The 27,552-nt window shown below is 42.1% G+C and overlaps 1 protein-coding gene across 2 annotated transcripts in view; it reads left to right on the top strand.

Moving 5' to 3' along the window:
* Positions 1-27,552, top strand: part of LYRM7 (LYR motif containing 7) — a 262,162-nt gene that overhangs the window by 162,097 nt on the left and 72,513 nt on the right. For both annotated transcript variants that reach the window (XM_044060811.1, XM_044060812.1), the window contains exon 4: positions 14,726-14,807. In XM_044060811.1, coding sequence (XP_043916746.1) covers positions 14,726-14,807 — 82 coding nt within the window. The remainder of the gene's footprint in view (positions 1-14,725; positions 14,808-27,552) is intronic.

The following is a 27,552-nucleotide window of genomic DNA, read 5'->3' on the forward strand; positions in this document are numbered from 1 at the left end:
CATTAGTGGACCGGAGTTCCGCTGTGGCGACCCCTAACCAGGAAAAGCCGAAAGACACAACAACAACAGCCCTTAACATCAACTTGCGTAAGCATCCATTAGCACATGATCTGAAAACTAGATCTAAGAGGTTTCCTGTTAGTCGTAACTGTAACATTTTCCCACAAATATCAATCTCAAAGTCTACTTCCAGTGTCTGTGTGTACTTCATCTCTATGAACTAACCCACATGAAAAGAATTCTAGCCCCCCCCCCCCCAATCTGGGACTTTGCTCCAAATCCCTTTATCTATATATACTAACTCCGTGATTGAACAGCCATGACTATAGGGAATAAACCATGTAATTTTTAACTGGACAGCAGCAGGTTCACCTACAGCAAAAGCTGACCACCCTTAAATTCAATTTAGTGTGACAATCTGCAACCAAGTAAAGGGCAAGGCATATGCTATAATTTGTATCATATGAGTTTACTGTTATGTTTGTATAAAACCTGGTGCTAATTTTGTCATGTTTCTTTTTTCATCAAACCAAAGAGCTGGGTTAAACCAAGAAACCATATACAGTCTTAAAACAAAGAGTTTTTGATACTTTTCTGAAGTTGCTTTGTGGTGCAAACGTTTACTCTGTGTTATTCATAATCTTCAGATTGACTGGGTAACTGAGACCTGTTCTGAAATGTAGGCATCTGAACTATGGACATCTTTTTCATTTTATTGCAGATTCATGTTGGAGGATGTTCATCGTGCATACAGCTGCAGTCATTACAGATGGGTTATCCTGCCATCAGGCGGGTCCTCGGTCGGCCGAATTCCAAAGTCTAGGTCCGGCGTCAGTTGTCGTTGCTTCTTCCCTGACGTCAGTGCAACAGGGGTATAAAAGAGGCAGCCGACGCCATCTTCTTCAGTCTTTCTTGCCGTGCGGTGCCCGAAGCAGAAGCAGTTCGCAAGTGCCGGTCGGCCAGCTCCTGAGATTTACGAAAATGTTTCAGCCGAAGTCTTCTTAAAAGCTAAGTACCCCGTTGGGGAAACTTTTCTTGACTCAGACCGATGTCAGACAAAGTTAATAATTGCATTTCATGTGGGAAGCAAATACCGCATAAGGATTTCCACTCTTTCTGTATACCTTGTTTAGGCCCAGACCACGACGTCTCGACCTGCCGTTTTTGTGCTAGATTCAACAAGCGCACTATTAAGCGCTGGGCGGAGCTCGCCCTTCACTATTTTTGTAAAAAATTTAATTATATTATGTCGTCGGATACTCCGACTCCAGTTTTGAGTAAAAGACGCAAAGATAAGGACCGACATACGAGGTCCGCACCGACTACTGAAACCACGCTAAGACCGACTACCGGTTCTCAGCGAGGCGCCTACGCAGTCCCTGAGTACTAATGACTCTACATTACCGGTGTCTTCAGTACCCGAGGTCGCAGGCTCCTCGGTCCCCATTCCTACTACAGATACCGACGCCACTGTTGGCGGGGAAACTCAGAGTTTAGACAGGCCTGCCATTTCTCAAGGTGTCTTCAGGCCTTCCTCCTTCTCTATTAAAGCTTTCACAAAATCTAAAGCAGCCATGAAAACCAAAAAACAGGGACCTCAAACCCCCTCTCAAGGCCCCATGCCTAAAAAACTGATGCTCAAAATGGCTGAGGATTTGATTACTCTTATCAGGGGTTCTCAACCACCCTCGGACAAAAGGCCCAGATTAGAGGAAGACTACCCTTCCTCAGATCAAGCCTCTATTGCCTCTGAACATTCTGAGGACCAGGACTATGCCTATTCTCCTTTTGAAGACTCTGATGCAGAGGAGTCTATTCCCTTGGTCTCCCCCCTGAGGACTACTCTTTTGGGGAATCCCTGCATACATTGAGGGAACACTTTCACTGGGAAGGCCAAGATTACTCAGATTCCAAGAAAAGGCTCAGGGCTTTTCTCTTGCTCCCCCAGCATAGACCCCTGACTATCCCTCCTGTTTTAGATATATAGGATGATGTGTACACAGAAGCCAGCCTTAATCCAGATTCTTTACCTCCAGCTCCTGTTAAACCAGACAGGTATTACCGGGTTCCTGATTCACACCAGTTCCTATACAAAAGCCATACTGCTGACCCAGAAACTACTTCACAGGGTCCCAAGGGAATTAAGGCCTCTACTGCTAAAAACCCATTACCTTCAGAGAGAGATTCCAGTGCTTTAGAAAGGTGGGGGAAAAAGGTGTATACCTCGGCCACTTTAACCATGAGGGCATTAAACTGTCAGTTCCATATGTTAAAGTATCAACAGTTTTTGTTATCTCAGTTGAAAAGCAAAATGACACAACCAGAACAACCAGATTTAAAAGAGTTGCAGGATTTGTTGCATGGTGCAGAGCAAGTGGGTAAGCATACCTTGCAGTGTGGTTTTGATGCTTTAGAGGCCTCATGTAGAGCTGCTGTTACGGGGTCTGTTATACGTAGACATGCTTGGCTCAAAGAGTAAGCCTTACCAGATCATGTCAAAGCTAAATTATTAGATGCACCTCTTCAAAAAGATGTATTGTTTGGTGTTAAAGCTGAGGAGGTACTAAAGAAAATGGAGGAAAAAGCAAAATCAATGCAAACAGTGAAAGATTTCCTGCAGGTACAACCTCCAAGTTTCAGCAGAAACTGGCCTTCAAAAAATTGGTCCTTTCCAGCCACGGACAGACCTCAAAGGGGCAGATACAGACGCCCAAGGGGTAGAGGACAACCTCAAGGATCTTTCAGAGCCAGACAGTGGCAAGCACCAACCCCAAGAGCTGGAGAAGATAGATCACAGTCATTCAGAAAGCAGACACAATGACTTCCCCCTTTACCTGCCAAGCAAAGCTTTAATGGCAGCACCTTTGGGCGGAAAACTGGCATTATTCTCAAAAAATTGGCATATTGTTACAAAAGACAAATGGATTCTGGACATTATAGACAGAGGCTACAGGTTCCACTTTCACACCCTTCCAAAAATGAGAGGCATGCCAAACCTGCCACAAAATCAAAGGGCAGAGGCACAAAAACAAATTTCAGCTCTCATGGACATGAAAGCAATTCAAGAGGTACCTGCAAAAGAACAAGGTCAAGGGTTTTATTCCAGACTATTCCTGGTACCAAGAAAAGACAAAGATTGGAGACCTATCTTAGACCTATCCATCCTAAACACATATTTACAGGTACCAAAATTCAAGATGTTCACATTACAGCAGCTTCTTCCCATGCTTGGCAAGGAGTCTTGGCTGGTAACATTGGACCTCAAGGAGGCATACCTGCATGTCCCGATCAGACAAGATTGCAGAATATACCTCAGATTTCTTGCAGGTTCAACCCATTATCAATTCTCTGCATTGCCCTTTGGCTTATCTACTGCGCCCAGAGTGTTTACGAAATGCCTGGCATCAGTAATCGCCTTTTGTAAACTTCAAGGAATACAAATATACCCATACCTGGACGACTGCCTGATCCAAGCGGACAGCAAGGACATACTTCTGAAACACCTGGCATTTGTATTAAAACTGTTGAACTTTCTGGGATACACAGTCAACAAAAGGAAATCAAAACTAATACCCTCTCAACAAATAATTTTCCTGGGTGCCAACTTGAATACAACCACCCAGATGGCCTACCTCACGCCAGACAAACAAGGGCAACTGTCTCAATACTTCAGCAAAATGGCAACCTTCACCAGGCTGACTGCAAGGAAAGTCCTGCAGGCTCTGGGATTCATGGCATCTTGCATCCTACTAATCCCATGTGCAAAGCTACATATGAGGAAACGTCAGTGGTACCTAAAAAACTTATGGTCTCAACACAGCCACAACTTGGAAACAATTATACCACTCATTCCATGCCTTGAAAAGGAATTTCTATGGTGGGCTCAAGCATGCCAAAGAAACATAGGTCTCCCTTTCTGCGTACCTCAAGCAACTCAAATCATCACAACAGATGCCTCAGACTATGCCTGGGGAGCTCACATGACAGATCAGTGCATTCAGGGAAAATGGTCCCAAAAAGAGAAGCACCTACACATCAACCAAAAGGAAATGCTAGCCGTGCAAAATGCTATTATGGCCTTCAAAGACCTACTGCATCCAGGCCAGCTATTGATAAGGACAGACAACACCACAGTGATGTGGTACATAAACAAACAGGGGGGAACTCATTCATACCTCCTGTGCAGGCAAGCCATGACCCTATGGAACACAGCACTGGAATTGCAAATTCAACTACAGGCACAATTCCTGCCAGGGAAGTAAAACACACTGGCAGACAGCCTAAGCAGAAATATGACAGATCCACACGAATGGAAGTTGCATCCTCAAGTTTTCACAAAGATAACTCAGGCATGGGGACAGCCAGACATAGATCTCTTTACTACCCACAGAAATTACCAATTGAAAAAATTCTGTTCAAGGACCTATCATCCACAAGCCTGGAAAGTTGACGCACTTTCTTTCAATTGGACAACGTTGACAGTCTATGCCTTTCCGCCTCTTCCTCTGCTGCCCAAAGTTCTATTAAAAGCCAGAGCAGAGAGGCCGAAAATGATTCTCATTGCTCCGGATTGGCCAAGGCAACACTGGTATCCGCTCCTGAAGAGCCTGACACATTCCCCACCATGGATCTTACCTCTAGTCCCTCTTCTGTTGTCCCAGCACAACTTCAAGATTCTTCACAGCCAGCTCAAAACTCTAAATTTAGCTGCATGGAGAATCCTTTGATTTCCCAACAGACCCTCCTCTCTAAGGAGGTGCAGGATGTCATCTTGGAGGCCAGAAGACCTTCTACTAGAAAAGCCTACTCTGCCAAATGGAAACGATTTTGTGCCTGGAATCAAGAAAAGGGCCAGAACCCTTGGGTAATAAATTTACCTCAAATTTTACAGTACCTAGCTGAGATGTTAAACAGTGGACTTTCCTTCTCCTCCATCAAAATCCACGCTTCAGCCATTTCTGCACAATACAACACAGATCCTCCATTATTCTCTCATCCTCTCTTAAGACAGTTCCTCAGAGGGGCAAAGAATATAAAACCCCCAAGGAAACCACCAGTCCCTGCTTGGGACCTCAACTTCATTGGAAAAGCTGACCCTTCCTCCCTTCGAGCCAGCTGCTTCAACAGAACTACAATACTTGTCATGGAAAACAGCCTTCCTTCTGGCTATCACCTCAGCACGCAGGGTTTCGGAGCTACAGGCCCTCATGGCTGTGCAACCTTTTATCATTTTCCATCAGGACAGAGTTTCCTTACGAACCAACCCTACCTTTATGCCAAAGGTAGTATCCAGTGTAGCTTTGAATCAGACTATCCCCTTACCTACCTTTTATCCTAATCCACAAAACAAAGGGGAAAGACTACTGCATTCCTTGGACATTCACAGACAACTTCGTTATTATTTGGACAGAACAAAGCCATTCAGGAAATCCGAGCAACTCTTTGTGTCCTATGCTACAGGTGCTCAAGGAAAGGCTATTTCCAAACAGACAATCTCAAAATGGATAGCCCACTGCATACGCTTTTGTTACTCTTTTCATGGAAAAGCTGTGCCTTCAAGCATCAGATCCCACTCCACCAGGGCCACAGCTACCTCTGCAGCTTTCCTCAGAGGGGTTCCTACCAAGGACATTTTGGAAGCAGCCACTTGGAGTTCAGTGCACACTTTCTCCAAACACTATCACCTTCCACTTTACTCTAAATCTAGAGTGGGATTTGCCACAGCTGTCTTGCAGGGCATCCTTGCTCCTCCTAGTTCCACTTAGTGCCTGCCACCCCTACTTAGCTTTGGGATTCTTCCCATCTGTAATGACTGCAGCTGTATGCACGATGAACATAGTACAGTTTTGTACCTACCATAAATGTAGATGTTCAAGTGCTCATACAGCTGCAGTCCAGGTTTCCCCCCCTCTGTCCCCTCTTAGGACAGGCCTTATGACAAACACCTTCTCATACAACCTACTTGGGGTATTCTTTTATGGTGTATTTGCTTGCAACTACTGTTTTTTGATTATTCTATTTTGCATGATTACATAAGTTTATGTTTTGCCTTCCTTCTGGAGGCACCTGACATTTGGGGCAAGAAAAACTGAAGAAGATGGTGTCGGCTGCCTCTTTTATACCCCTGTCGGGAAGAAGCGACGACAACCGACGCCGGACCTAGACTTTGGAATTCAGCCGACCGAGGACCCGCCTGACGGCAGGATAACCCATCTGTAATGACTGCAGCTGTATGAGCACTCGAACATCTACATTTATGGTAGGTACAAAACTGTACTTTCTCTTTTATCAATCAGGATTTCCTAGTGGTGTATCAAAACAAGAAGTGCCATGGAAAATTCCTTGGATTCATGGTGGTCATTTGCTGTTCAAGGCCTTGATGTGTAGGCTTTTTTCCATCATCAGTAGCTTTTACAAAGTGCCAGACAGGGGTTGCAACTTTTTTTTGCAAATTTATTTTCACCCCTTCTGTAGTAGGAATACTGACTTCTGCTAGCACCTTCAGAAACTTTTCCACAGGAGACTACTGCTGTAATCTTAATATTTTCATACCTTAGATCATATTTCGCAAAAATCTTTGCTCTCTTTTGAGGTTTAGAGCTCATTACAAAATTACTGGACTTTTTAAGCAGTAGAACTTTTCTCCCAGTCGTCATTATTTGATCTCCGAAATGCAGCTTCCATATAGGCTGAGCTGGTTTGATAAACAGGTGTCTGTAGTATCCGGTTTGACTTTCAGTGCTTTGTATATGATTCCTGCAGTAGCATATTCTCTTAATCTTTTCATAATTCCCAGTACCTTTGCACAGGAATGTTAATGCATCTTTCAAGAAAACCTTGAAATATTTTCTAGATTTCTCAGTCTACAGGTAAAATTTCAGTTTCACAGTCTCTTTCTATAATTATCATAACCGATCTATCCCTAGACAGACAGGGAGCCTGCAGGCAATGTTCAGTTTTACAGGAACTATGGTTTCTGTCACCATTCACAGTATATAAATATGTCTGAGAACAGAAAGGTGACATTTATTGACCCTCAAGGTGCCTTTTAATCCTAGGCCATAGAAGGAATTGTATTCAGTTAGAATATAAGATTTGGAAGTCAAATGGGAGAAGCTGTTTGCCATTACCTATAAGAATGACTGAAGATTTAGAACTGAATGCCAAAGTGATAGATTTTGCTCTGTGCTTGCATTCAGAGAATGAGTGTTGCTATTGCTGACCTTAGTAGGCAAACCAACTAGTACTTTGTATGGGAAATTGTACTTAAGGCTCCTGTGTTCTGTTATCCACCTTGGGGTGTACCAGAAACTGATTTGTTTTTAACTGTTAATAAACAGTGGAATACAGAAGCTTGTGCTTTAATCTTGCATGGTTGCACATGTTTTTGAATTTCTGTGGCATAATAGAAATGGAAATTGAGCTGTGAAGTTAAGTTCATCTTTTAATATTTCTGATTATTTATAACTGCAGTTGTAGTGTTGATTCATAAAGTTTGTTTGCCATGTTGGACCTTCAAAGTTAATTTTTCTAGCTTACTTTTACCTTTATTTTACTTACTTTGCCTGTACTAGAAATGAAGCTGAAAACCGTGATTACAAATATATTTTTTAGTAAGCAATGGAAGTTGGACTGAAGAGGCTAATTTTTGTTTAAAATGTGAGTTGGCTCGGTACTTTGTAGATAATTAGTGTTGTTTATAAAGATGTAATTCAAATAAAAATGTTTATTGCAGTTTGAGCCCTGCCTGCTATTCTAGCATTCCATTTCCACGTTACTATGTATACGGACTTCACTTGCCCATATTGTCTAGATCTTTATAATTCTCAAAGCCTCAGTCCCCCACAAGGTATGTAGTGCCATTCATGGTCTATGTCATTTTAAAACATTGCCAATCTGACTTATGTAAAGGGTATAGATCACTAACTGGTGAAGGCAGTCTTGAATTGCAAAGAATGGAACAGTAACCAGTTAATGAGAACATCACTAGGCCAATAAGGATGGAAAGTGAGAAGGGGAAAGAGGTAGGTGAGGTGTTCAAGTTGTGCTTCTGTGATGTGGCACAGGGAATTATGGGGAGGTAAAAGTTGTGGGCTAGATTTTGTTAAAGACAGAATGTGCTTTATTTTAAAGATGAGAGGATTGCTGGGAATGGTTGGAGAAATGGGTTGAGAAACTGATAATGGTTTCCGTTTGGAGCAGGGCAGAATATTAGGATAGATATGTTTGAGGTACAACATAGGATTGTACAGAGTAAGATAAAATAAATAAACGTATTTTTGATATACATAAGAAATAGAGACAGTACAGAGAAGCATGAAGGAGGCTGGGTAATGGGCCAGCTGTAGTCACAGAATCACCTAACAATAATTAATAAAATGGAAACTCCAGAGTTTGTCTCAGAAAAAATGGTATAAGAGCTTAGAAGAAGAAACCAGAAGTAATAGCATGAAATGACAGAGGTAAATGAGAAAGGTGTAGGACTGTGTGTCAATGGGGCAGATGGTGTGTTGTTTTCAGTGATTCCTTTATACCTGGTGTTAGGTGGGGCAAGAATGGAGAAAGAAAACATTTAGTTAGCATGGGTGGAGTCTGTACTAGGAGTCATGCTGAACTGGACAAAATCTTGATGTTCTTCATGTTTCACTGTTGCAGTCATTACATTTGGGTTATCTGCTTGCAGGTATCCCTCAGCCGGCCTGATTATCAAAGTCTTGGGTCCTGCGTCGGTTGCTGTCTCTTCTTCCATGACGTCAGGTAGTCAGGGGTATAAAGCATGCAGCTGATGCCATTACATCAGTCTTTCTTGCTGTGCGGTGCCCGATGCAGAAGCAGTTCGCTAGTGCCAGTTAGCCAACTCCTGAAATTTTCATTTTCGAGGTTCAGAACCAGAGTTTTCTAAAAAGCTAAGTACCTCGTTGGGGATCCTTTTTCTTGCTCTAAACCAATGTCAGTAAAAGTTAACAATTGTATTTCTTGTGGAAAACAAATACCTCATAAAGATTTTATTCGTACTGCATTCCTTGCTTAGGCCCAGAACACGACGTCCCTCGCTGTCGGTTTTGTATCTTATTCAATCCTCGTACTATTCATTGTTGGTTCATTTTTGCATCTAACTATTTCTGTACTCGGTTCAGTTATCCAGAAATGGCTTCGGTAAGCCATCCGACTACCAACATTCTGAAAAAAATGTAAAGATAAAGACAGACAGACCGCATAGGTCCAAAGCTGCCCCCGACGCTTCCGTTAAGCTAGTCGCCAATTTGCCGGTACTCAGTGAGGCGCTTTCGCAGCCCCTGATACCTGCTACTTCAGATTCGCAGGCCTCTACTGAGACCCATTCAGAGTCCGGTATGCCACGAGATGCTTCTTAGACTATGGAACCTGCGGATGTCTCTACCTTGGATGGGTCTGGAGCCGCTGTGCAGGCACTGGCTTCTGAGGGTGTATTCAGGCCTACTGACTTGCATATCAAACCGATGCCATCTTCTTCTTCAAGGCCTAAGACTTGATCCATGCCTAGAAAACCGATGTCCAAACCGCATGGTCAGTCCCATATGCCTAAAAAACAAATGATAAGAATGGTTGAAGACTTTATTACTCTAATCAGGGGAAGTCCCCCTTCTCCCTCTAAGAGACCTAGAACCGATTTTTCTTCTGATTCTTCTGATCAGGATTCTGAAATTTCTGTTTTTTCTGATGACCAGGATTTGCCCTTATCTACCTATGAGGATTCTGATGCAGAGGACTCCATTCCCTCTGCTTCCCCTCCAGAAGATTTCTCTTTTGGTGAAACTTTGCACACTTTTAGGGAACATTTCCGCTGGGAAAGCCAGGATTCCTCTGACTCCAAAAAGAGGCTTAGGGAATTCTTACTCCTGCCTCAACACAGGCCTTTAGCTATCCCCCTGTAGTGGACATTGTGGATGATGCCTTCTTGGAATCTAGCCTGGCCCCAGACACTTTACCTCCAGCTCCCAGGAAACCTGACAAGTATTACATAGTACCTGATTCTCACAGGTTCCTCTTAAAGAATCCTACTGCGGACCCAGAGACCATTTCACAGGGACCCAAAGGCATTATGGCTACTACCGCCAAAAATCCGACCCCCTCTGATAGAGATTCCAGGGCCCTGGGCAGATGGGGTAAGAAGGTAAACACTTCTGCTAGTTTGGCCATTAGGGCCTGAAACTGCCAGTTTCTTATGTTAAAGTACCAGTAGCATCTTATTGGATTACTTAAACAGAAATTTATGTTGATTCCTGACTGTGCTGAAAATAAAGAATTATAGGATTTAATGCATTCTGCTGAACAAGTTGGTAAACATACTTTGCAATGTGGCTTTGACTCCTTAGAGGCATCTTGTAGGGCTGCTGTTACTGGGTCTGTTCTTAGAAGGCATGCTTGGCTTAAGGAGCAAACTCTGCCAGATCATGTTAAAGCCAAATTACTGGATGCTCCCTTAAACCAAGACCGCCTGTTTGGCAACAAAGCAGAAGAAGTTCATAAAAAGATGGAGGAAAAAGCTAAATCTGTAAAAACTGTTAAAGATTTCCTGCAAGTACATCCTTCGAGATTTAGTAGGCATTGGCCTTCTAAGAACTGGTCCTTTCCTGTCTCTTCCAGGCTTTCTCAGCCCAAATCCAGGAACAACAGACCACCTAGGCCAAAGTCTCAAGGTACGCACAGGCCTAAGCAGTGGGGGGCTCCCACTTCCAAAGCTGGAAGTAGTAAGACACCCCCCTATGGTAAACTGTCACAATGACTTAATCTTAAACCTTCCAAGCCCTGCTCATCTAACCGTTCCTTTAGGGGGAAAGATCGCCCTGCATGCAAAAAACTGGGAACTCATTACCCAAGACAAATGGTTTTAAATATTGTTTCCCAAGGATACAGATACCACTTCCACACCTTACCAACCCCAAAAGGTTGCTCAGACCTACCCCCAAATCAGTGGGCAGAGGCTCCACAGCAGGTCCTCTCTCTTCTAAGTATCAGGGCTATTCAACCTGTCCCAGCAGAAGAATGGGGACAAGGTTTGTTTTTACTCCAGACTTTTCCTGGTACCCAGAAAAGACAACTCCTGGCGTCCTATCCTGGACCTGTATATCCTAAACACCTTTTTGGTAATTCCAAAATTCAAAATGCTAACTTTTCATCACCTGCTTTCCATGCTGAGCAAAAATGCCTGGTTGGCAACATTGAATTTAAAGGAAGCTTACCTGCACATCCCAATAAGGGATTCTTGCAGAAAATACCTACGCTTCAGAGCAGGCTACATGCACTATCAGTTCTCTGCACTGCCCTTTGGCTTATCTACTGCACCCAGGGTATTCACAAAGTGCCTAGCTCCAGTCTTTGCATTTTGCAGGCAAAGAAATATTCAAATATACCCATATCTGGACGATTGTTTAATTCAGGCAGAAAGTCAGGGCATACTATTAAATCATCTGGCATTTGTAAAGAAACTTGTAACCTCACTGGGGTACACCATAAACGAAAAGAAATCTCATCTAGTACCCTGCCAACAAATTCTATTCCTGGGAGCAAGCTTGAACACAACTTCCCAGATGGCCTACCTCATGCCAGAGAAACAAGTTTATCTGACAGCCTTCTTCAAATTACTTGCCACAAAGACCCAGTTAACTCCAAGGAAAATACTGCAAGCTCTGGGGTTCATGGCCTCTTGCATCCTACTAATTCCATATGCAAGACTGCACATGAGGAAACTACAGTGGTATCTAAAAAGCCTATGGTGTCAACATTCTCAGGACCTGGAAGCAGTGATTCCTATAATCCCTTGTATAAAGACAGAATTCCTTTGGTGGGCAGAGGCCTGCTGCCTTAACAAGGGACTGCCATTCAATCTACCCTCTGCCGCCCAAACCCTAACAACAGACGCATCAGACTATGCATGGGGGGCTTACTTGGCTGGGTGGTGTATTCAGGGCAAATGGAACCCGAGTCAAATGCACCTGCATATCAATCAAAAAGAAATGTTAGCTGTACAGAATGCTCTGACAGCCTTCAAGGACCACATTCTTCCAGGACAATTATTGGTAAAAACAGACAACACCACTGTTATGTGGTACATAAACAAGCAGAGGGAACCCACTCATACCCCTTCTGCAGACTAGCCATGGCTCTGTGGAACACAGCCTTGAGCTACCAAGTGCACATACAGGCTCAATTTCTGCCAGGCAAGCTAAACTCACTGGTAGAAATTGCACCTACAGGCTCAATTCCTGCCAGGCAAGCTAAACTCACTGGCAGACGACCTAAGAAGAAATCTCATGACTCACATGAGTGGAAACTGGAACCAAAGATATTCAACATGTTGAGAAACAAATGGGGGAGCCCAGAGATAGACCTGTTTGCCTCCCCTCAGAACTACCAATTGGACAAATTCTGCACAAGGACTCCTCACAGACAAGCTTGGAAAGTGGATGCCCTGTCCTTCACCTGGGAAAATCTCTCAGTTTATGCCTTTCCCCCCCGCCTCTCCTCTCCAAAGTCCTACTAAAGATCAAACAGGACAAATCAAGGACAATACTCATTGCACCAGACTGGCCACGCCAACACTGGTACCCCATCTTGCGCAGTATGTCACTGCTGGAACCATCGCACCTGCCTCCAACCCCTTCTCTGCTGTCCCAGCAGGAAGGCCAGATTCTGCACCCCCAGCTTCAAACCCTGAACCTTACAGCCTGGCTAATTACCTGAGGTCTCCATTAGCATCCCTCAGTAAACAAGTGCTGGATGTCATTCTGGAGGTAAGGAGGCCTAGTACTAGAAAATCCTATGCTGAAAAGTGGAAAAGATTCTGTTCCTGGAGCCAAACTCAGGGGATGGGCACAACAGTGCCCAGTTTACCGAATATTCTTCAAAACTTAACAGAGATGTTTCTCAAGGGTCTTTCCTTCTCTTCTATTAAAATTCATGCCTCTGCCATTTCAGCACATTATAATAAGGAATCACCCCTCTTCTCTCACCCAATGCTGCAGCAATTCCTCAGAGTAGCAAACAATTTAAGACCACCCAGGAGAGCCCCTACTCCAGCCTGGGACCTTAACTTTGTATTGGAAAAGCTCACTCTACCTCCCTTTGAGCCAGCTGCAACTGCAGAGTTGAAATTCCTTTCTTGGAAAACAGCCTTCCTTCTAGTCATCACTTCAGCAAGATGAGTGTCTGAATTATAGGCCCTCATGGCAATGGAGCCCTTCATCATCTTCCATGCAGGCAGGGTGTCCCTTAGGACTAATCCTTCTTTTATGCCCAAGGTAGTATCCAGTGTGGCCCTTAATCAGTCCATTTATTTGCCAAACTTCTTTTCTAATGCACAGAACAAAGGAGACCGAATACTGCACTCTTTGGATGTGCACAGACAACTAAGATTTTATTTGGACAGGACTAAGCCTTTCAGAAAAACTGAACAGCTGCTAGTTGCCTTTGCTGCAGGGGCAGAGGGGAAGACCATTTCAAAGCAAACCATTTCTAAATGGATAGGCCATTGCATTAATTTCTGCTATAAGCACCATGGAAAACCTACTCCACAGGGGGATAAGATCACATTCCACCAGGGCTGCATCTACTTCTACAGCCTTTCTCAGAGGTGTTCCTACCAGGGATATCCTAGAAGCTGCTACCTGGAGTTCTGTTCATACCTTCACCAAGCATTACCACATGCCTCTTTTCTCTAAATCCAGAGCTAGTTTTGCCACTGCAGTCTTGCAGGGCCTAATAGCTGCTCTCTAATTGCCTCCTCCCTTCCTTAGCTTTGGGAATCTACCCAAATGTAATGACTACAACAGTGAAACACTAAGAACATAGTAGAGTTGTGTACACTTACCATAAATATAGATGTTCTTGTGTATTCACTGTTGCAGTCCAGGTTACCCTCCCTCCAGCCCCCTGACTTCTGTTTGCTATACCTCTCTTCTTGTTTACTGTATTTAAGCTTTCTGGTGTATTTACTTATAATTGGAGGTGTAATATTGTATATAATTGCTTCCCATTATGTGGGAACCTGTCATCTGGGGCAAGAAAAACTGATGTAATGCTGTCGGCTGCATGCTTTATACCCCTTACTACCTGACATCATGGAAGAAGAGACAGCAACTGATGCAGGACCCAAGACTTTGATAATCAGGCTGGCTGAGGGCTACCTGCAAACAGATAACCCAAATGTAATGACTGCACCAGTGAATACACTCGAACATCTACATTTATGGTAAGTGTACACAACTGTACTTTTTTGCTGGCAGCCAGTTGCTGTGGTGGCAGAGCAGAAAGCAGTGGAACTAAAAAACTGAAAAAGCTTTGCAGGGAGGTTTGTAGCACAGAGGCTTACTCGTATGATGCCTGTGTGCAGGCAGAGCAAGGAAATGGTAATTACTTAATTCATCGGGCTTCAGAGAGTGGTCATTCAAGAAGAGTTTTAGAACAGCAGATGATCTTGGAAAAAGTTTTGGGAAATGACTTCATCCTGCTGGCTTAGCTGGGTTTAGATTATGTTTAGCAGTGCTTTCAAGGGTTTTTACAAATCTGGTTGTGAAACAGTCCAGACGTTGATCTGTTGTACTTCAACATTAATATATTTTAATATTCATGTTCATATATTACTAGTAGTTGAAGGGGTTTGATCTGCTAAGGGACAGTCTTTTCTGTTATGACATAAATGCATACTTTGGTAAATTTTCATAGGATGTATGTTTTTTTTTTTTAGCTGATGAAACATGGAGCCGATGTGGAAGTTTTTCTCAGGACATCAGTTGTACAGGCAGTGCACACTGACAACAACAGACTCTGTAAGTAAATGTATGAATGTGTCTCCATATGTAATGGTATCTTAATGCTTGCCACTAACACACATCACCAAGAATTTTCAGAAATGCTATGGTGAACATATTAATGGACTCTTGCTGACTGTTTACTGCATTCTGATTTATAGCTTATTTCTTACCATTTAAATCCCAAGTCACTTTATAATGAAACTACAAATGTGCGAAGTTCAATGGAAAGTGCATATGTAAGAAATGCACTAGAGAAACCTGGAGAAAACCTATATATAAAAATATGAATGGTTTGCATTATGCAATATGTGGAAGTTAGCAATAACTGCCAGTTTCAGATTTGTCACAAACTGTCATTTCACTATAGTTTTTCTAGTTTAAGTTTTGTCACAAGTGCAGACGTTTTAGAACAGTATTTTCAAGCATTATACATGTTTAAGTTAAAATATGTATATTGTTATTTGGAAGATATTAAACTCATAACGTATAGAATAGTTCACATTTTTTATCATGTTTTCCTTTTATACTTTTTTATTTGAATGTTACTGTGAACAAGAAAAACATTTTAGCAGTAGTCCAGTAGATGTCACTTGTGCATAACACAGTATTTTTGATTTCCTGTGTCATACAGCATACAATCAAAGTAATGATAGTTGCTTTTTACAAATGATTACTGACCAGTTGCTTATTTTTTTTTGTTCTAATTTCAAATGCATTATTATTTGTAACACTATGAAGCTGGCTGGCTGTTTCCTATAAAACAACCCATATGGCCTAAGTGCTACTGCAGCAGTGAGGAATTTGAACATATACTGTTATGAGTAAGTGCATCTTATATAATTCTACTATCTTGGTGGACCCTTTCTGACATATCCCATCATGCAATTGTGTCAGGATCTTTTGCGCTTGTACCATGGCTGTATCTTGACTATGCCCAAGTGTTGGACAGTAGTCCTGTTAGACTGCAAGAGCCACCTTTCCTGTCTTCCTTGTGCCGTAGGCACAACACCCCAGTATTCTTAAGGAAAATCCATATGTCTTTTACAGATTCTAGCAAAACCAAACAATTGGTTTTCCTGAGCAAACATGATGGAGGCGTCTGTGTGAGGGGCACATGAAGCTTTCTTTGCCTTCCAAACCTTGCTGAAAAAATATGGTCACCCTGTTGGATTACACCCTCAAGAGCAGTTCTTCATCAGCTACACACATGCTTAACTAAGTACAAGGCTGCTGTTTCTGTATTATTGTTAGGGTCAAGTAATCACTACATCAATGTATGAACTTGCGTTTAACTAACAAATACTGATCTTCTCTAGAAAATCCATTTACTGGGCAAGTCCAACCCATTCAAATGTTGGACCAGGGCACTTTGTAACCCTTCTTGTTTGGTGGGATTCCTGCTGTTTGGGAGAAAGTAATTGGAATTTTTCTCACATCATGTAAACATAGTGATGCCAGTAGGCTACCTCTTTTATTGTTTAGTAAATTATTGTGTCCCCTGTGATCACCCACTGGGGTTATAATTTATTTTCTGTCATATAATTCCTCTGAATCCCAGGAGTACTACCCAGTGGTGTCTCCATGAGCTGTCAATTTCTTAACAGGACACTTGTTTTACATCTTTTAATAGAAATTCTCTGGTTATACATGATTTGAAGAGCATGGATTATCACTTCTAGGTTTTTTTTCCATCCCACTGCCTGAGGACCATCTATCTCACTGACACAACTGTGGGTATCACCTCCAACATGATGAGAGCTGAACTGTACATGGCAGTCACACAGGCAGCCAGTGTGGGATTTTTGCTTAAGCCTTAACTTCTTCATGTGCCGTGGTAAGTGTTTCAGAGCTTGAATATGCAGCAATTACAATGTGGATTTGCCAATTGCTTTTGCTGGAGCTGTACCCTGTCAGACAACCCTGACTCATTTGGTTCAACCTAGTTCTGTGCTCTCCACTGGAGTTGCATTAGTCAAAGATGCGTCCTATTAAAGATCCCCTAACCTTTCCAATATGGAAGTGAACAGGCAGTGCCTCTTTATTCCTCCCCCATGATAGCTTACCAGTGTTCTGGGCCACTAATCAAACTAGGGTCTGGTTTGTAGTCAGAGTTCTATTCTTCTATGCTGTGAAGCCTCCCTGAGTGTGCTTTTTGTATTGAGATTGTGAATAAAGCAATAAAACTTTTCCTGCCATCTCATCCTCTTACTGCAGTCGTAGCTAGTCTGAGTCCGGTTTATCAATATTCAGGTTCAAGATGTAACCCACTATTTATTTATTTATTTATTTTTTGGACAGCCACAATACTTTCTAGCTTTGTCTTTTCCTTGTACTTTTTCCCAGTAGACTGTTACATCACAATTCTACAAAAATTGTACTGTAACCAGGATTAGCCCTGTAAGTGAGTATTCCCTTTCGTTCCACCCTGGTGACTGCATAAATTACATTAAGGCTTGATTGTCATTTGTGCATCTACATGTACAACATCTAAGTTAGCATACTAGTTACATTGTGTTTACATTTTATTTGATTGGAGGGCTTCTTGGTTTTTCTGCCAATCTTACTTTATGGCTGCAGTGTCACTTTTCTTCCGGGCTAAATGAAGCCTAGAGATCAGTATAGTCTAGGAAGGTTTCTGCACAGCTTCCATCTAAATGGTGATATCATCTTTGTAAACATTTGTTCTGAGTCTTGTTCATGCTCTTAATTAAGCTTCTTATACTTGGCATAGTCATGCAGTGTTTAATATTTGCTTTTCTTCTGTATTTTCATTTTTTTTTTTTTTTGCATTGTGAGTTCACTCTATCTCCTGCGTGACATCTTCAGCAGTCATTGCCTGATCCAGGAATATCCGTTCCAGTGTTGCTGGTGTGTTGAAATACTTGTGTAGGCATTTCCAACCAAATGTTCTAAACATTCTTCACTTAATAATATATTGTGCCTGATATAGTTGTTGGTAGCATACCCTGTTATTTATATGCATAATTAATATCTTCTCCCATCACTGTTTGATCTTAAGGGCTGCTGGAAGTTTAGCTATCATTAATGCCTTATAAAACTTAGATATCAGAGCTTTAGTTGGAGTTTGATTTTCTCTTGTTTCTGTTATCATCCTGATTACATATGTGTTTCTTATGTCTTTGTTTTGGAACAGTGGCAAGGTTTTGACTCCTGTTAGTCTGTAATGTACTGTATAAACACTGTTTGGTAAATTATATTTTTGCTTTCCTTTGCTTCTTGCCAAGTCATTATAGAGTTGTAAGTTATACCAATATTTCAGTCGTTTTCTTTAGTTTCCAGTTTCTAGCTACATCTGTTCCCCCACCTTCTACCTGTACACCCTATCTGTACCAGTGCTACTTTAAATCGGGGAGCCCCCAAACCTTGTACACACCCAGCTGTCATTAATGTCCATGGTGTCTTATGCAAAGGCAGTTGGACTTTTGCTAATATTGCATAACCAGTTGCATATCAATAAAGATACATATTCAGGACCACAATGCCTCTTATCTTATCAGACCAATCATAGAGTACAGTGCTCCCTTTGGTATGTACCTTACCAGGCATATGCAGCAACTAGACCAACCTCAGAGGTGCCTTACAAAAAGAGTACACCTACATCCAGATTCCTTTACTCCTTTAGCAGCTAAACGTTTTCCACAAATGCCCCCCAGTAGTCCCAGAAGACAAGACCACACTGGACCTCTATTTGAAACCCACTCACCCTTATTTCAGTATAGCTTCTCTGTACTAGGCCCCAAACTCTGGGAATATATCTCACCTCATCTCAAGGGTATTACTTCTTATTTAAAGTTCTGGGCTCGGTCAAATATCCACATTTTACACGAGTCAAAATGCAAGTGCCTTAATCTAGACACTTAGCATAATATCATCAATCACTTCCATCACTAACCTGTTTGGATAAATAGTAGACATCTTTCTCTCCAGTCTTACTAAATCCTTTTTACCACTTCTCCACTGTCCTACCTCTTCACCCAAACCACTAGATTATCTTTAATCCCTCATTTTCTTTTTTGGGTTTACATATTTCGATACATGTAAATAAACTGTGCATGTTGGACTTTTGCAAATTTATACCTGAAGTGTACTCTTTAAGCATTTAATACTATCTTTAACAATCCATTTGCTAGTGTAAGTAAACTGCTTTGGTTTATCCACTTAACTGTGTTCGTATATCTTCATAGTACAGTGTTCTATGTTGTAGCGCTTGTTTGTTTTTCCAGGATGAGATTGAAATTGATCTGCTCTGATCAGGATTCTATCCTGGTTAACAAATTCAAATAAATAAATTACCCATACTCTGAACTAAATGTACTTGTTTTGTGTCTTGCTCTCCAAAATAAGAACAACCTTTATCAGAGTAAACCCAACACTTTCAAAAACTACTGTGTGCCATTTAACATATGATTGTTCACTTTCCTTTGCATATATTTATTATTAACATATAAAGCATCTGGTCTATAAGAACACCTCAAAAGAGGCAAGTTTCTGTATAAAAAGTATTTGCACTCTTCTCCCCGGTAGGGGTCAGTACACCGCCTCAACAACAGAAACTCTATAGAAATATGACTTGTAATATTCTAGAGCCAACCCCCCCCCCAAAGAAAATGTACAACCCCTTTTCTACAGTCTTTTTCTCATACAAGGAGCTCTGAGATCCAGGATGTGAAAAACGTACAGCCCATGTAAAAATGACCGTCTGTTCATCTGTTCCCCCATGTCCAGTCACAGTGAACTTTGCTGCCCATGTAGTACTGTCTTACATCCCTTTACAAGTAGGGACATCACCTTACTTCTCAGTGGAAGTTAACTTCTGCTGCAGAATAATTTGATTTCACCTCATTCTTATCTCAAGATCCTTCTTCATTCTAAACCTGTGGTCTTTTCTCTGTGGCCACTACTTCTGAGTGACCCCTACATATTTATTTAACCATCTCCCATCTACCTGCAGCAGCACTCAGTGCATCCGCATCTTGTAGAGGCCAGATCACTGTTCTTGTAAAGTATGATTAACGAAAAATGATTTGCCTAACTGTGTGAGCACCAAAGCAACTGTTGGGTAAGGGTAACCCCTGACCCATTGTGTAAGAAGTGGTGAAGATTTCCATGCACCATAATGATATAATCAACTCTGATGGTTTAGCATCTTTGGGTAAATTATACCTCCGCATTTTTTTATGTTCCCACAGTTGAGTGAATTTTTTTAGTTAATCATACGTTCTCTGTAATGTGACATGGCAGTTCCATCATACTGTCCAACAATGTACATTAAACCAGCAGTATTTAAAAGGCATGTGCCATAATAATAGTGCTTTATTACATCAGTGTGTCATCAGTTTGTACATCAAAACTCAGAAAAAAGTAACATATGTTACTGTCCTTACTAATCAAAATACAGCTCACATAGGTTTCCACATAGTGCAGTGGGGTTTGTTTTCCATGATGAGGAGGCTCCACATCAGCCATTTGAAGTTCAGAAAGGGGAGTCTTTGCCCTAAAGACCTTTTGTAAACAGCTGCTTCTAGGCCTCTTCCCATCCTGTTGGACACGCAGTAAATCAGAATTTATTTAAGCAGTCAGGGATGCAGATGCCTATTGGAAGTCCAGGAGAGTAACTGCAATCCTCAGAACAGCAAGTGTTTAAGTGCAAGTGGGTGGAGGGGGTATAGTAATTCTGAGATTGTGTTATCATGCTGTATTCTCCCAAATTCAAGGTATGATGGTCTTGATTTTAATAAATATGTCTAGGAAGTAGGGTTTTGAGGACACAGTCCTCTTGGATGGGATGTACAAGGTTGAAACCTTTCTGTAAAATGATTTATAATTGTAACATTGAGTTTCAGGATTTACTGTTTTTTGTCATGATCACAGTTTGGAAGTGTCCCAGTATCTAGACTTGCAGCTCCAGTGTGGTGCCGAAAGAGGAACAAGGTCATATCCTTTGCACGACAGTACCTTTTCTAACATTGTTACATAGACAGGGGCATCTTGTGGGAGATGTTGCTATATTCTTCCACTTGTGGTGTGAAAGGCTTTTGTTTGCATTTCATCACAAAATTCAGGGAAGAAAGACTAAATCTTATTCATGCTGTCCTGTCGTGTCTGAACAGGGCATGGTTTCATACTCTTAAGGTCCCTAGTGATACAGGAAATCCTTCCAGTCCTAGCCGTGGGAGTCTCGCTTGAATGGGAATGCCAGCTGACTCCAGTTAGGGCCAATGGAGGTCTTAGAAGTGATTGAAGCTTTCAGAACGTTTACCTCAAAGTAAGCTTAAGTCTTCTGAGTGGAAAGAGTTCAAAGATTGGCTGGAGAAGTACACCTCATCTCCCTGACTAATCAGTCTGCTGATGATTATAATGGATCTCAGACATCTGCGTGACTTGGCTTATGGCTGTTCGTCTCTTAGGATCATGTATCAGCTATTTTTTACATGTCATGACCTTGTGAAAGTGAGGATTGTGGCCCATCATAAGCTAGTTATCTAGTGCCTTAAACATTCCTCTCATTAGACTTTAGCTTTATAGTAGATAAGCTTGTCCATCCACTGTTTGAATTGCTAGCTCAGTGGCATTAAAGCCATAGAGTAGGTTGTGTCCTCTGTGCACCGTATGTCAGTCCTGTAATCTTATAGCTTTGTTGGTGGTATTCAAAATTGTGATTGGCAGGGAGGGGTGTCTTCACAACCCAGTCTTGCACTGTGACAGCTCAGGTGTTACTTGAAGAGGTAGCTTGATTTTTGTACGACTGACCATTTTTTTCTGCCTAGGCTTCAGGGGGTAAAGGGCTTCCAGTTGCTGAGAAGGCATTGTCTAATTGGATTGTTAACTTTATCTTCATTTTTCATCAGTCAGTCACCCTTTTATTGGCAAATACTGTGGTCAGATCCCATATAAACAGAGAAGTGTCTGCTTTTCTTGATTGCTTCATGGCTGTCTCATTTGTGGATAGTTATGGTATAATCAGTTGGTTCTCTGTAGGCACATTAATTCTTTTATTGTATTAAGTTTGTTAACTGGGATAGGGGACTAATTCATTATAGACCCATTTCAGCCACAGTCCCTAAAACAAATTGTATAAAATTTCAATACAAACAAGAAAAGAAGAGTGTATAACACATACTAATGTAAGAGTCCAAGTTATTGTTCGTTTAGATTCTGACTGCTGTGATTTCAGCCTCAGAAGGCTGAAAGTCAAGCCCAATTTTCAGAAGTCAACACCCTTCCCTCTCAAGCCTGGAAGATGCTTACCCTTTTGGGACATTAGGGCATCTCCAGTATAACATCAACATTAGCTTGTGGCATTTTAGAGCTTTCTTGCCCAAGTGGCAAGATCATGCTAAGAAGTAAGCTCATGGGAGACCACGAGCAGTTCAGAGTAGAACAGATCCTCAGCTACAGCTAAAGGGAGGAGAACCAGGGCTCTCCAAATCTTCTTCAGGATTGAGGAAGCCCAAGGCCTGTAAGGGGAAGGGAAAGGGATATAATAAGGGTAAGGATACAATACCTCACCCTAACTCAGTATGCCTCATAGTGGGAGATGGAGTGCTAAGAGATTAGTGCTGCAACATTTATCTTCTTGAGCATCTACTATTATGATAATTTCTTTTTCAGTTGCATTATACCCTTCATTTAGATCACTGTTGCAGTAATTACTGGGGTGATTCCCAGAGTTGTTTTAAGAATGGGAGATGCATAGAATGGAGTTGCTGGATTGGAGTATACCTTGAATTTTACCATAGCAAACCCAGCTGTTGCCTTGGAAAACATTGTTCAGCTTGTAATGCTGTAAGAAAGTGTGGCCTAATGACAGAGTAGCTGCTTCCACAAAAGCCTAAATGTTTAACCCACCCCAGGAAGGCTATAGCAACATAGTAGTAGATGTGCCCCTGATGCTATGCTCTCTCACAGTTTTCTCCCTTATCAGGAATGACAGGTCATGATGCTTTTTACCAGACGTGTAGAAATCATTTATTTCAACACTGCCCTTCCCTCCTTTCCTGTGGCAAAAGAGACAAGAAAATAAAAATTGGAAACTGTATTTTCTTTGGTTCTGTGCAAATATTTCTGCTGGTTGTGTGCATCCAGGGAGTACTGTATTATTTCCTTCCTGTTCTGTGGGTTGAGAAGTAAGACTGGTAGTTGGGTGACTTGAGTCAAGGCAAATTCTTTCATTACCTTTGACATAAAGGAGATCTTTGTTCTAAGGCTCACCCTGTCCTTTTGGAAAACCAGAAATGGTTCTTTGCACATCAGGTGGTTTGGATTTCTGACATTCTTCTAGGTGAAGTGTTAGCTATTAGAAGGGCTGTTTTCCAAGTCAGGCATTTGATAGGGTTTGGCTGTGGACTATAAAGATGTTGAGCTCAATATTTTGTAAGAGCATAATTTAGGTAACGCGAAAGAGCAATTCTTGGTGGACTCAAAGGCAATACTATGTGCAGAAACTACTTGAGAGGTGGCTTACATACCAAGGGTGGATCCAGGTGCAGGCAGTATAAGGTGGATGAAAGGTATACTTTGACATATGCCATATAGTCCTGTTTTAAGCAACATGCTAAAACAAACAGAAACTTAACAACTTCCTACAATTCTCTTTTCCTAAATTAAACATTTTACCTAAATATTATATTTTTAGTTCTTGCAGGAAAAGTATCTAGTACTGCAAATATTATTGTTTTCATTTTATTTATTGGCTTTAGCATCATATTACAAGTAATTTTAAAAGAGATTCTTCTGTTTAAACATTGGTAAGCTCCATCTTAATTTACAGTAACAAAATTCCTTGAAAAAATCCATGACATTTCAATCAGAAATTCAGGCATGGGATTAGATTTCAGATGCATTAATATTAACCTTTTTGTTGCCATTGTAGCCACTCTAAATTTGTGTTTCTTCATATCCTCTCTTCAGCCTACTTTCCCTAAATAATCAAGCAAGTAAAATGTGTCCTTCCATTTCACTGTTGCAGTATTCCTTACAATAGGGATCTCTTGCCAAGGGTGGCCCAATGTCTGGCCAGTATACCAAAGCCTTTAAGTTGCTAAGGGTATGCCGTACGTCATGCATATGTGCACCACGTACAGCTTAGGGCACAAAGGTGATGTCTAGATGTACCATCCTCAGAACTTCTTTCCTGCCAGTCCAAATGCCATTTTCGATAATTGGTCTGAACGCTTTCTTCGTTTGCTGATTCACCAAGCTATCTTTCAGATAAATGCCCTGTTGGGGTTTTGCTGTTATCTTTTTTATGTTGTTTTCTTGCTTTTGGGGTTCATGTCATCCAGAAAGAGTAAATGCCAGTGCGGGAGACAGATTCCCCATAAAGACCATCACTAGCAGGGTTTATTTTGTCTAGACTTTCATTCCAAAGAATTTGTGTAGTCGGCTTTCCTCTTAGGCCATTTATCTAGAAACCTAACATCTTAAGTTTTTGGCAAAAGATGCAAAGGAATGAACTACCCACTCCGAGGGTCAGCCATCTATGAGGAAGAAGGCAAAGAAAGCTAGGTCTAATTCTTAGGCTGTGCCGCCTCCACTGGACGTCTGTCTCAAGGCTAGTGGAAGACCACCTGGCTTCTTTGTTGGATTCCTCTACTGCGACCACTTTGGTAACCAATATGGATCCAGCATCGCGCACATCCCTGGAGGCCTTGAAGACATTCACTTCAGATGTTCAGGGGAACTGTGGCTGAATATTATCGAAGGGCGTGGGATGTTCCCTCAGATTTTGGTTAGGGAGGAGGTGTCAACTACCATTAAGGAGTGTCTTACAGGGTCTGAGCCTTTTAAGTTTTACAAGGCTGAGATCCCCATAAAGAATCAACAAAAAACTAAACATGTTTCTCCTGCTCCTAAGGACCCTTAGAGTGAATGGCAGAATTTCACTCAAGGTTTGTTTAATGCCCTTATGGCTTTGAAGCCTCCTCAATGAGCTTCTGTTCCAGCTCCCCCTTGGGTTTCTACTCCTCTTAAGAGGACTAGGGAGCAAGATTCCTCTGAGGAGGAGGATGAAAAATCCCTTGCTTATTCTTCTCAAATTCCTTCTTCTTTAGACTATGGTTCTGAAGAAGAGGAGTCCACTAATCCTGATTCCCCTTTTGGGGATATTTCCTTTGGGGACACAATTTCCAGAAAGATGGAATTTTTCAAATGGGATTATGCCCAGGTGTTTGAGTTTCAGAAAAGGTTTTATGAGCTTCTGCAAATAGACTCTTCTAGACCTTTTGCTGTTCCTCCTGTCCTGGCTGCCTTATCGGATGCCTTTTGTACTGCATCTCAGACTCCTGATTCTCAGCCACCCAACTCCCAAAAGAAACTCATAGGTTTTATAAAGTGCCTGATGATCGCAAATTCCTTAAATGCCCCTCTGCTGACCCATCTGTGGTGTCTGTGGCATCTGGAAAGCCATCTAAGTTACTGCCTTCGACAAAGTTGCTTCCTTCTGATAAAGACAGCAGAATTGTGGAAAGACTGGCTAAGAAGGTGTACACCTCAGCTACCCTTGCTTTTAGGGTTGTCAATTATCAGACCGATATGACAAGATATATTTTGGCTCTTCTATCTCAGGCCTGTCATCTTATTTCTGACCTTTCTGACTCTGAGGGGAAGACTTCTGCTCTCTCTTTGTTAGGGACTTCTTCTCAGGTGGCTCGCCATTCTATTAAATGAAGTTATGATACAGCAGATGCTTCTTCTAGGCTGCTTCTTTTGGTTCTGTGCTGAGGAGGTATTCTTGGCTTCAGCTTCAACCTTTACCTGATGATGTTAAGGCTAAGGTGATGAATGCGCCTCTGGTTTGCAAAAATTTGTTTGGTGCCGCTGCTGCAGATTTGTTTAAGTTCTTACAGGAAAAGAGTAAGGCCTTACAAGATCTGAAACATATTTTTATTTATCCTGTATCTAAATTCTAAAGGAGTTGTCCTAATAAGTTGTACTTTGTTTGGAGGCAGTCTCACCTTCCACCCAAAGGTAAGGAGAAGCCCCCCTCCCCCCCGCTAAGGCTACCCAGACTTGTTCTGCTCAGAAATCTCTTTTTCCTGACAAACCAGGTGCTGTCTGACTATCCTGCTCTTCTCAGCTTCTTTCCTCTTTCTCTTAGTCTTTCCCTGCCCCTTCCTGTTTGGTTACAGATTACTGAAGATTCCTGGGTGCTTCCCATCATTTGCCAAGGGTACTACATGGTCTGGAAATCTCTTCCCTCTTTCATGGGCATTCCTCAGCCCCCACAGGAACAGTTAGCCTGTTTTCCAACAGTGCTTTTATTCCAGAATGTTCTTGGTCCCCAGGAAAGAGGGTACTTGGAGACCCATTCTGGATCTCTGTCACTTAAACACCTTTCTGAAGGTCCCTTCCTTTCGGATGTTGTCCCTTTAGACTTTGTTTCATCTGCTGCTTCCTCAGGCTTTTCCATTTTCTCTGGACCTCAAGGATGCATATCTTCATATCACTATTCATCTCCCTTTCAGTAAGTTTTTGCGTTTCTTTAGTGTTTCCTGGCATTTTCAGGTCTCTGCTTTACCCTTTGGCCTCTCTACTGCTCCAAGAGTATTCACCAAATGCCTTGCTCCTGTGATTTCTTTTTGCAGGCTAAGGGGGTTACAGGTCTTTCCCTACCTAAAGGACGTTTTTTTTCAGGACTGCACTCCAAAAATTCTTCTGCAGGATCTTCACTTTGCCATTTCTGTCTTGCAAAGCCTGGGGTTAACTATACATTTCCAAAAGTCCTTCCTGATTCCCTCACAGGATTGTGTGTTTGGGATGCAGAATCCAGACTGTTTCAGTGGTAGCATCCCTGCCTCCTCTCAAGGCCTTAACTCTCATTTCCTTCTTTCAATCCCTTCTTCCCCTGGCCTCAATTACAGCCAGAGAATTTCTAAGAGCTCTGGGTTTCATGGCCTCCACCATTTCTATGCTCCCTCTGACCAAACTCCACATGAGAAGGCTTCACTGGTTTCTAAAGTCAGTTAGGCTTCAGCACTCTCATCCTCTTTCTTAGTCCCTCTTCTTCCATGCCTCAAGCTGGAATTTCAGAGGTGGATTTGGCAGTTGTCACATAATCCAGGGCTTCCTTTCAACCTCCACTCCCCTCTCAGGAGTTGTTTACAGACGCTTCAGATGTGGGATGGGGAGGGGCTTCCTTTGGCTCTCTAAAAGTGCAGGGCCTCTGGTCACTTCAATAAAAGAACGACCACATCAATGTCAAAGAGATGAGAGCTTCTCTGTTGGCTCTTCAAGCATTTCATCCTCTTTTTATTACAGAAGCCCCTCAAGGTACTTACAGACAGTACCAGAGTGATGTGGTATGTTGACAAGCAAGGGGGGACAAAATCTTATCTCCTTTGCACTTAGCATTTCAAGTGTGGGAGCTAGCTATCTAGTATCAAGTGACGTTTCAGGTAGTTTACATTACCTCAGGTCAGAACACTGTGGCATACTCTCTGCACAGACCATATCACAATGCCACCAGTGGATGCTTCACAGGGATGTGTTTCTGGACATTGTCCACCAGTGAGGTATTCCTCAAGAAGATCTATTTGCCTCCCCTCTGAACAGAAAACTTCCTGTTTTTTGTGCCAGAGTCCCATGTCCTCAGGTCTGGAAGGTGGACACTCTCTCTTTTTCCCTGAAAGGGAATATTTCTTTATGCCTTCTCTCTCCTTCCTCTCATTCCAAAAGTCCTGTTCAAGATAAAGCAGGATGCTCCCAAAATCTTGCTGGCGACTCCCTTTTGGCCCAGACA

This window comes from Protopterus annectens, chromosome 2.part0, assembly GCF_019279795.1.
Source record: "Protopterus annectens isolate FY-2018-M chromosome 2.part0, PAN1.0, whole genome shotgun sequence".
In the NCBI taxonomy this organism is placed as follows: domain Eukaryota; kingdom Metazoa; phylum Chordata; order Ceratodontiformes; family Protopteridae; genus Protopterus; species Protopterus annectens.